Source organism: Cryptomeria japonica, chromosome 5 (genome assembly GCF_030272615.1).
Source record: "Cryptomeria japonica chromosome 5, Sugi_1.0, whole genome shotgun sequence".
NCBI classification, from domain to species: Eukaryota; Viridiplantae; Streptophyta; class Pinopsida; order Cupressales; family Cupressaceae; genus Cryptomeria; species Cryptomeria japonica.
The window spans coordinates 116,864,440-116,876,065 of NC_081409.1; the positions used below are offsets into that span (position 1 = coordinate 116,864,440).

Sequence of the window (11,626 nt, forward strand, 5' to 3'; positions counted from 1 at the left end):
TAGATTAACAATATTTACTATACATCAATAGAAATTAAATATATTTGAACAATGTTGACAAGGTATTACATTGAAAAACTCTTAGAAATTATGTTCCTATTGATCATTTCATAACACGTTTAGGTGTTTCTACTAATTCATCTAACCATCATGCGGTCCATATTTAGCATTACCATTTAGAGGATCAGGTTGCTCAAATATTTTTTCTCATGGATAGAATGATGTTTCTCCGTGAGTTAGATCAAATTAAGGCCCTACAGCAACAGTTAGGAAAACAAAAATTCATCCCCTTTAGGTATGAAATAAGAATAAGATGATTATCAGCACCATCCATGTTACTGCTCTCTCAAGAACTTGCCAGATTAATTGACTTCTTTAGAGCTGGCAATAGCCTCTGCATAATAGATGATTCACCAGGTGGTGTTTCATTTTTCAACTTACCATCTCGTAGAGCACGAAACATGGCAGGGGAACCTTCTGTTGCAGGGAAAATCAAACAGTCGATATGCACAAGATCTTCTACCTTTCCTTCATTTACTCTGATAAATCCAAGTCTGACTCCTCCTTTCACCTTCTCAACCTGTATAATATACTACTAATTCATGTCACTGTACTAGACAAGTATTCATCCAAATACAAGTAAAAACTTCCTTGTTTTTTCTAACTTGATTTTGTTATACACTTGAATATCAGTTATAGCTCGTACTCAACTGTTTGTTTCAAAGCGTTTTTTCTAGCATCTATTAAACGTTTATCATTATCGTAAAAGGTCTACTTCCTATAAAATAGGTTAAGCGTGTCTGATCTGATGAAGCCATTTGAGAAAGTGAGATTTGAAAGGCACAAAGAAAATTTGTGAGTAGAAAAGCCATGCTTCTCAGACTCTGATCTTATTCAATAAATAATTTGAGGTGTTGTGAAAAATGTTAACAAAACAAGATTCTTTCTTCTAGGGCCAATCCATGGGTGTTGATTTTGTAATGAAAAGACATAAAGGCTACAAATGTATATTGGTTTCAAACTAATATTGAAGAAACTAAACAATTTACTGAGAGTTCAAACATAACGAATTATATAAGTTGGTGTTCTCTAAGATTGTTAATGTGCAAATGAATCAAATGAGAAATGCCATGCAACGAAATTGATGAGTTAAAAAGTAACCTTAAGTGGAGAAGGCAGTGGCAAAGTCGCACCTTGAGTAAGACTGTTTCCCCACTGCAACCACCACAACAAATCCAGGAAATCAATCAACACTCCTAGTTCTCTATAAAGCTTACCATTTTATGGATTGTTTTCCTTATAGTTTCCCTCTGCATGGTTGGGTTGACTTTGCATATTTTTCCTCACGTATTAACTCAAAGTAGAAAATACTAAGAGAATTTAGATACCCAAACAATCTGACAAACTGTACCACAGAACTCTCTCCCTGCAAATCTCTACTGAATATTCAGATCATACATTTTCTAATGATCACATAAAGAAAATTTGTGATTTACAGCTTGAGTGAAATAAATACGCTTGCACTCACCTACCTTCTTTGGTTGTTTGAATGGGAATAATGTTCAAATTTAGCACAGAAATTGACAGGGTCACACTGAAAATGGAGCAGAAATTAGTCCATGACTATAAAAAAAAATCTTTGTAGGAAATTTGCTTGGTTACTGTCACTCGGTACGACAGTAATCAAGCAAATTTCCTACAAAGAGTTTTTTTTAACTATGAATGGGAAATAATGGACCCAGCAAAAGCTGACTGCATAGTTACTAAATCCATTCTTACCCTCAAGTCCAATATGAGCTTTTCAACCCTGGGGCTAAGGATCGGAATAAGACTATGTCCAAGTCTCTGCGGGACTCTTCATAATTTGTGCAAGTTCTTCATATTTTGTAAGAGTCGATCCCAAATATATGCAAAAATCCTGATATTGTGAAAATACCTTGAGAAATTCACTTCTGATTTGTTAATACAAATGTAGCGCCTTCTGTGGCCTATATAAAATTTGAAAATTTCAAAGGGTAAGTAAACCCTCATATTTTACTTCTAAAACTGTGTAGCAAGAGTTTGATTGCTATAGTGGGTAGCTCTATTGAATAGAAGACAATATTAATCACACTGAACTTAGATTCAAGTGGATGAAATCAATTTCACTATTGCAGATATCTGGTTATACGAGAATGTCATTGTTGTAAACTTGTAGTAGTACATTTTTTATGTGTTTTAATGCACTATGCAACACAGAATAAAATACCAAAGGCACTCTATCCTCTCTTGATCAAAATCTGCTTGGATGCTATATATGTGATCAACTGAGACGACTCAAAGGTTTCTATTGTCAGGTCTTGACATGTAGATAGCTCTATGGTTGTGATGTGATTTTGCTGGAATCGCAAGGGGAACTTACATTGACACTTGGAACTCTGAACATTTAGATGTTGCTGGAACATGGAAATTAACTTGATTTAAAAGGGCAAAAGGATATGGTTTAAGAAAACTACGCTACTCCTAAGAATGCAAGAGACAATGAACGATTGAGTGAAATTCAACTAAGCTCTGCTTCACTAGCAACAAACAACTCCACAAAGCTAGTGCAATCTTCTATGGTAAGCACGTGATGTTCTAATCACTATTAACAACAAGGATACCATCAAGGTGATGCATATCAAAGTATGAAAAGCAATTGAAGTTAAGCTCATTTAAGGATTCTAGTTGACCACACAAGGCAAACTTACAATCAGCAAATCGCTAATGGTATGGATAAACGAATTTCACCATTAATCATTCACAATTCCTTTCATTGATCTAATCAACATGAAAGCGAATGAGAAGTAGGGGCCATGCAACTTGTTGAAATAACACAACAAATCTACCATGGCTTCAATGAAATCATATGCCTTTTACAACAAAGTTTTGGCAACAATCTTCGCCTTCTCCTACTCTACTTTTAATTATCTCCTATCAACTATTGTCTGCTATTGAACTATTAACCTTTACAACGAGAGAGCTCGGCCTTTTATAGTGCTCTAAATACAATTCAACGGCCCAGATTGATTCTCAAATCAATAGCTAAGATTACAACATGAAAACCCTAATTAGGGTTTGTTACAACCAGAGAAACGAGACTCGCCCGAAATCGCCCAAACTCGGCGAGTCCGAGTCCGAGTCAGGACAAACGAGTCCCAGGGGCTCGGACTCGGACTCGGCCGAGTCTGGAGAGTAAACTCGCCAGACTCGCCGAGTTGGCGATTTTGGCTCAAAATCGCCAGACTCGGCGAGTCCTGAGCCTCAGACTCGGCTACTGGCTGGGTTAATAAAATGACCAAAAAAAAAAACATTTTAAAAAGTAATAAGTTTTTTTGGAAAGGCGAAATTTGACATTTTGGTCTCTCCGTCAGGATTATTTTATATTATATCTTTCTTCTTTCTTATACTTTAAGTTATATTCCATATATACTGTCAGGATGTTTGAGAGTGGTTTCGGGCCTCCAGGAGTTATATTGCAAAATCTAGTTTTTGGAGGATTCTTCAGTTTTCCAGACTTAGTCAAATTTCAGGATCAGGACATTCCAGACTTAGCCAAATTTCAGGGCATTTGAAGATCAGGATGACATTCCAGACTTTATCACTCACCAACTTGACCTAGCTTGGACCTTCAAGAATGATACTCACTCACCAAGAAAGACCCAATTAGCAACAAGAGCAAAACCAGGCCCTAAGGAAGACTCTCAAAGAAACCCTAATTCAGACTTGTAATAAGTTTTTTTGGCTTCGCGGGGCGCTGCCCCTCGACCTTGCCCTGTATCGCGACAGGGAGCGCGCAAGGGGCACTGCCCCTTGACCCCACCTTGGGGGTGCTACCCCCAAACCCCCGTCGAAAAATATGGGGGAAACTGCGTCGATAGAAGTAGAGAAAATTTAACCTCCGAGTCTGACATTGATTGGATTGACCAGGTAGATATAGAGGTTGAGACTGTAGCCATGGCAGAGGAGGAGCGAAGAGCACGAGCACAGACAGGAGATTCAGAGGCAGATAGTGACACGGATGTTCCTGATGTTGGTGAGCATGGCATGGTGTCACGGGGAGCGGCTATGGCAGTCGAATCATCCAGGACCTACCTTAGACGCCTTCGCAGGGGGCTGGGGCCGGAGGGTGCAGGCTCCTCTGAGCCATAGACTTGTAGTTGTATTTACCTTTGGTATTTGTATGAAACATTTGATGATGATCATATGATGACATGGATTTTTTATTCCATGAGTTTTGTAATATTGTATACATTTGACAATATTTATTAATCTATGTTTGTTATTTTCTTCAGCTACAATTTGCGTTTATGCTTATGTGATTGATGTATACTTGTGTATGTAATCAAATGAGCCGAGTTTGATGATGTTATTGTGTCTTTAAGGTGTATTCAATAAAGGGTGTCTGAAACAAGTTTTAAATATTTAAAAATCTCTAAATTTCTTGAGTTTTTCACTATCCCGAGTCCAGCCGAGTCTGGAGCCGAGTCTGACACCGAGTCCCGAGTCCGAGTCCGAGTTGGCCTTGCCGAGTCCGAGCCGAGTCCGAGTCCCGTTTCTTTGGTTACAACCAACTCCCTTCTGACCAATGAAATGATTACATTGAATTGGACATATGTCCTTCATTGAATGTCTAACCAATAGGAAATGAGGTTAGGTATGTTGAACAAATTTCAATGCAATGCCATGTGTCACTTGCTACTCTCTTGGATGAATCAGGTTCAATGCATTTGGACGTGTTGACTTGGAAGAACTTGATTGGGCTGAATGCAAATAGGATGCCACCTTAGCCTCTTCTGAAACTATCTCCATCAGTGATACCCAGGGACACATTTCCTATCCAGTGTTGATTCGCAAGGCTAGGGGAATAGTGATTAAACTCCACCACACTCAAAGAAGCTGCATTTCCTTTTACCGGCCTAGAATCAAATAACTTATGGAGAAGTTGATAGATGTATATGGGGCTGACTCATACTTAAACAACACTTAACATATGATAGAAGAATATGATAGACTTATGGAGGTGAAGATTTCTGCAGTCTATGTGTGTTTCTGTTCTATGCACTGGATCGCATCATTTCTCATTCTGATGCGATTGGCAATAAGAGTAATTCACAGTGGTGTTGTGTCAATGTTGTTAATGGATTCTTGAAGATTGTCATCAATCAAATTACATTTGAGCCAGGAGGCTCAAACTCTAAAGAGATAGGGAGAATGACTTTGAGCATCTTCATTAAAAGTCATATTCTACTCATCATTGATTTGTTTTCCTGTTTGAGTTCTTTTTAGGATTTTTAAATTACTAAGTTTAATAATTTGTTCAACTGCTCTCTTTTATGTGGAGAAATATGGGGAACAACCGTATTTTATTAACATTTTTTAGATTTAGAGAGTCAAATTAGTAGTTGTTTATATACAGATTCTTTATGGCTGCTTGCAGTTAGGAGTCATTTTTTAGTTTCAGGTGGCTACAAATGATAGGCGGCCAGTTTTATTTTGTGGGTTGATGTCTTCTTTTAAAGTGAAGCACGGACAGGAATGGCAGGCAGGGAAGGACCATAAGGAAAAAGGCAGATGGATATATATTTTCTGTTGGCCTTTGTGGCTCTGAAGACAAGGCAAAGGTTTGAAGAAACAAAGAACTTTATAAGTTTTTCTCAGTTTACTGAAGCAGGGAATGATGTATGTAATGTATTTTTGGCAGTTCTTGGACCTGTGTTTAATTTCTTTCTGCGCCAGACTGTATGTGTTGTTTTATTCAGGGAAATTATTTCTCTACCGAGCAGTGCATTTGTATTGTTGATAGTTCATAAATTGTGTACCGTGTGACCAAATTTTCTGAGTTGTTTTGTTCTTAACAAATGGGATATTAATTTGTTTTTGTTTAGTGTAGAAATTGAGTATGTCTTTTCACAGCTAGCTCCTGTAATCTTGATAATTGCTTGTGCCTTTATACATGAAATGCACCAAACAGGGGACTTTACAGAGTTGTTTTATGCAGGACAGAGTGCATGTGCCCTTGGCGATTATTTTGCAGGCTAAGATAAGACTGCATTAAGTGGTCAGAGGATTGGCTTCTGAAGTTCATCTTTCAGGATCAGGGTGAGACTGCATCAGGTTATAACAGTCCTTGTGTCATGTTTTCTCTCTGCAGTTCAGTCAGGTTTGTCTGGGTCGATATAATCGTAGGATAAAAGCAATACAGCTGATGTGTAATAGCAGCCCTAAAGACCGGTAAATCTTGATTGTAGACATGGACATTTTGGCTTGATTATCTTGTCACAGTGGCTAGTCACTGCAGTCTATGTAATCTCTATAAGATTATTTTGGTCAGTTCTGGCTTATAGTCATGCATATCACTTCTCTAATATTTGTGAATATAATATAAAGGGAGAGGTACCCTAACTCTCACTTGAATTACCTCTCATCTGAACGGTAAGAGCCCAATTATCTCACCTTTGCATTCATGGAAAGCGGTTTTACCCTGCTCAATTGGCCATCGACAAAGAGACTTCTCAACACAATTTGGCCAACATAAATATACAAATCCTGCCATTAGACCAAAAGGAAAAATCAGACTTCTGTTCATCCAGCCTACACCCATTGCAGGTATACACGATGGCCTTGCTTGGCTCAAAGGCATATTAGATTAGATTAAGAGTGTCTGATTTTCAGAAATACGACCAAGGCTTCAGTCAAAGTGAGCACCTTGACAATCATCAGATTGTTGACTCGGATACAATCCCTCCTCATAGCAGGACAGTACGTAAAATAATGATCATCTGGAACTTACCATAAACAATTGTATGCAAAACTCAAATGGGTTTGTGTTGTACACCAAAAAATATACACATCAGACAAAAAACATGGATTAGAAAAATAAAATACATGAATAGGCGCAGACAGGGTAGAAGGTCGGTAAATACAAACTTTTATGAGAAAATAGACACTTGCACTAAGTTGCGTTATAGAAACAGTATTTTCCTAGATAGGGGTCTGGAAAGGAGATCTCATGAAACAAAAACAATTATTGTGTTGGGATTATTTCAAAAAAAAAAAAATTGTTCCATCAATTTAGGAATTCTTTTTTCTGCGGTTCCTTTTATGAGACCACCAACTTCTCTAAATTTTGAAACTTAAAATAATTTTAAGCTGAACTGTACTACTAAATTCATGAAACTACCAACTTTAAAATATTCCTTAATTCATGAAACTACCAACTTAAAAATATTCCTGTGTTTTTTAGGAAGCCCCCCTCAAACCTTACCCTAAACGTCTTGTAAAAAGGGGCCAATATAGAATGTGGTAGACTCCTATAATTTATAAGTCTATGACAGTTTCCAACCCACAGAGGTTATACCCCCACAGTTACTTACCTGGAAGAGCAGTGTCTCCATCTTTTTCAAATCCACATTGGGAGGGAGCTTCATTGTACCCAGAGAAATGGGTTCATCAGACTGTTCTGTTTTAACCACACCACCTTCCTCGGATGCTGCTCTCAGAGTCCAGATTGACTTATGAAGATCATGGTTTCCGTGCTTCTTGATAGAAGCACTCAGAATGCAAAAACCACCAAAACTTGTTTTCAATTCAGTTTTCCTTGGAAAACTCGTGGAGTGAACACAGCCATAAGATGAATCAACAACTACAGCAGAGTTTATAGGAGCAAAACTCATGCTGCTGCATTTTAAGCCCAACACAGAGGCCATGAGTGTAGCCGAATGCTGCAAATTTGTGTTGGATTAGGAGCAAAAGCTCGCTGGTGTGAGGAATCATTTCAGAATTTCACTATAAATTAGAAGGGTGATGAAGTTGAAAGGTGGAAACATTCAATCCACAAAGTAGAGTTTTTGGATTGCTCTCGGTAAAAAGTGCAAGCGTGTGGCGTAGCATTCCTTCTAGTCCTCTACAGAATTTAGAGAACTGCAGTAAACCCTGCCCTAATCCTCTCAAGTTCCACGCCATAGAGTATGGATGTTATCATATATGACTTTAGCATTTTTCTTCGGGTTATTTTGGAGTGCTTTTTAATCTTTAAATTGAATTTTAATATTTTGGTTTTTAAAATCCTTCACTTCAAAGCACGATTGGCCTATTTTATAAGCTATTTCTCTTTCTCAAATGGATTGTATGTTTGATCTTGTTTCGCATACAAAATTGAAATGGTGATTTAGTCCCCACCTTCAAATTTAAAATCCTTTTCGAGATGACAAATATTGGCATATGATTGTTACCCATCACTATAGGTACTAAAAGTTTCAAATTTTGTGTTTAGGATTGTGCATTCAGAAACATCATTCTAAATCAATTCATTAGTGTATGTCTTTATTATTTACTTATTTTATATTTATAATTTATTTTATTTTATTTAATAAAGTGAGTATTAGTATGAGAGGAATGAGATTTAGACATCTTTCATGTAAAACACATTTTTCTATTATTTGAATACTTTTGGTGTACTATCCTTATTGATTGTATTTACTAACTTCCCCCTTTCACATGGTCTATACATACTGACTCTCTTAGCTTGTTTTTTTTAAATGCATGCATTCATATTATTGAGCTCTCTAAATGTTATGTTATCTTTTGAAGCATAATTTTTTCTCATTGGATATTAACTTTGTAATGTTATTTTAGTTCAGTTTTTGAAACCACGTGAGGACTCCCATGTCTCTGTCCCTGACATAGACTTTGACTCCCTCGGCTCATTAAATTTTGACTCCCTCAGCTCATTAAATTTTGACTCCCTATCTCCAAGTTGAGTTTGTTGTCCTTGCCCCGACCCTCAATTGGATAATCTTCCCCATTCCTCCCTCAATCCCCCTCCCCCCCCCCAAAGATCTTTCCCAAGACATGTATGGACGATGTCCATGTGTTTCAAACCAATCAAACCTAGTGCCTCCTCTACATCAAGCTCCAAGAAAAATTTGCAGAAATTTGTAAGGCCTTCAACACCAACATGGAAATATCTAAATGCCAATTGGCCAACTCCATTTCGCTAAACAAAACATCCAAATCCTTGAATCCCTGGTTTTTAAGAAAGACTAAGAGTGGTTAGGGGAGTTTCTCCATGAAGGAATTTAGGGGGCTATGATGAGAGTGGCTACCACATTCGACAATTGGGAGAATACTAATAAGAAGGTGCATAACATCAAGAAGGAGATTGGTATGGGGGATTATGGATGGCTTTTGGAGGAGGAGGTGGTTTTGAAATTGAAAGAGAACTAAGGGACTCTTATGGAGAATATCTAAGATGTCATTAACTACTCCAAAGATGTGGTCAATAATATGTCAATGCTGTCTCTTGAGTGCCTTAAGTGTAAAAAACTATCAAACTTCGACAGGTTGTTGCTCGAAAATCGTGGCACCTATGAATGAATTGTTTGAACCTACAGGGTCATGTGAGGCCCCTCTACAATAACCTCTCTCATATTTTTAACTCAAACCTATTTTATCAGGGAAGTGATGTTTCTATTGATGTAAAAAATGTTAGATGCATGAAATGAATAGTTGCAAGGAAGCCTACTTTTTTTTTTTGGCATCATGGGGTCGAACTATCAATGCCAACACATCTAAGTGGACATGTCTACATTAGACATGCTCTTATTTCACTCCCCAACTCTCACGAATATTCTGAGTTGTCGTTTAAGTGCCTTAAGTGAAAAAATATGTCAAATTTTGATGGGATGTTTCTCGGAATCTATGAAATCTACAAATGAACCATCTAAACCTAGAGGGTATTGTGAGGCCCCTCTAGAATAACCTCTCTCAAATTTTTAAGATTTCAGACCATTTTCTCAGGGCAACATTTTTAGATGCATGCATGAATAGTTGCAAGGTAGCCTGATTTTCATTTTGTACATCATGTGACTAAACCACCAATGCCAACACGTTCAAGTGGGAACATCTATATTGGGAATGCTCATGTTTTTCTCCCAACTCTCCTAAACATTTTGGGACACACTATACCATTGTTGTCTCTTGCGTTCCATAGTGAAAAAAACTATCAAACTTTGATGGGTTGTGTTCTTGGAAATTGTGGCACCTACAGACAAACCATCTGAATCTCTACAATAAATTCACTCATATTTTCAATACTCAAACCTATTTTTTTGGGGTAGCAATTTTTTTGTTGATGCAAAAAACGTTACATTCATGCAACGAATAGTTGCAAGGTAGCCTGATTTTCATTTCGTGTCAGGGGGAAAACTATTAGTGCCAACACATTTGAGTGGGCACACCTATGCTAGGCATGCTCCTATTTCACTTCTCAACTCTCCCAAATTTTCTGGGCTACATTGTGTTGACACTTTTTCTTAAGATCCCTATGTGCAAAAAATTGTTGAACTTTAACTTGTTGTATCTCGATGCCAATGACACATAAAAACATTGTTGGAATAAATAATTTATATATTAATTATTCACTTAATTGCATTAATTCATTAAATAATTTATTATTTAGTTAATTAATTAATTATTCATAATTATTTAATATGTATCTCCATGCATAATGCAAACTAGGAAAAGCAAACTATGTTTAGATCTCGAGAGTTTCATGCATTTAATTAGTCTATTATGTTTTTTGTGCATACATGATTGATTCATGCATTCTATTTTATCTCTCAGTCTATCTTGTAGAATCCACCATTTAGGTTTCTATTTTTAGAGTTAGATTTCTTTATAAGGATGTCATATTCTTCATTGTAACTCAAGCAAAAGAAACAAGCTATAAGCTATAAGCAATTAAATCAATTCAATTATTGTTATTTTGTCTTCAATTATTTTGTTGTTCAATTCTCTCTTTAAGTATGATAGGTATTCTTGCAGAAGATAACTAGGCTTGTGGGATTCGCATTTCATGAATTCTAACATGGTATCAGAGCTCCAAATCTGAAGATTTATGTTTGCTTTTTTTTAGAGATTATTTTGCATGCACAAAAAATTGTTTATCCTGGGTTAATTTGGATTACATAATTAGTTTCAGAAATCTCAAGAAAGTCAGGATTGCCTTTTGTTTCACTGAAATTTAATATACAGAGTCCATTTTGCAAGGGTTTGAAGTTCGAGGGTTTTCTCTATTCCAAAGATTAACTGAAAAATTCATAGTGTTTTGGGCCCAAAAGGGCCTCACGGTTGGATTCAAGAGGTTGATTCCATGAATTGTGATATATAATTTGCCTATTTTCGATGATAGGGGCATCTGGGCATGTTTTTTTTTAATAATATGTTTTTCGAGGCATGAAAATTTGTACGGCTTACCTACACCTACGTCAGAAATATTTTCAAAAAAAAAAAAATTCAACTGGCTGGTAAAAGAAAAATTTGATTGTTGGGTTTTTAAATTTTTTTTTTAAAAATAAAAATCACGTTGTTACAAAAAGGTTAAAAAGTCAACCCTTTGCAACAAAAGTACATTACATCAATGTTGATGTCAGCATGATGGCTTGCTGATGTCAGCGGTATAGTCAACAGTATAGTTAGCATGCATGGCCCTTTGAACCCTCTTTGTGCCCTAAAAGAGGTTTTTTTTTTGTTTTGGTCATAACTTGAGCATACGAAGTCGAAATCACACAAACCATATATTGTTGGAAAGCTCTTTCCAAGACCT

General features: G+C 36.7%; 1 protein-coding gene across 2 annotated transcripts; it reads right to left on the bottom strand.

Moving 5' to 3' along the window:
* LOC131066941 (uncharacterized) lies at window positions 1–7,951 on the bottom strand. Of its 2 annotated transcripts, XM_058001842.2 has the most exons (3): window positions 7,395–7,947; window positions 1,162–1,215; window positions 1–580 (listed from the first exon to the last, which is right to left on the bottom strand). In XM_058001842.2, the coding sequence occupies exons 1-3, from the start codon at window positions 7,725–7,727 to the stop codon at window positions 347–349; spliced, it is 621 nt and encodes a 206-aa protein (XP_057857825.2). In that variant the 5' UTR covers window positions 7,728–7,947; the 3' UTR covers window positions 1–346. The 2 variants fall into 2 exon arrangements, with proteins under 2 accessions (XP_057857825.2, XP_057857834.2); XM_058001851.2 differs by lacking the exon at window positions 1,162–1,215 and having other exon boundaries at window positions 7,395–7,951.
* Window positions 7,952–11,626: the final 3,675 nt, after the last annotated feature.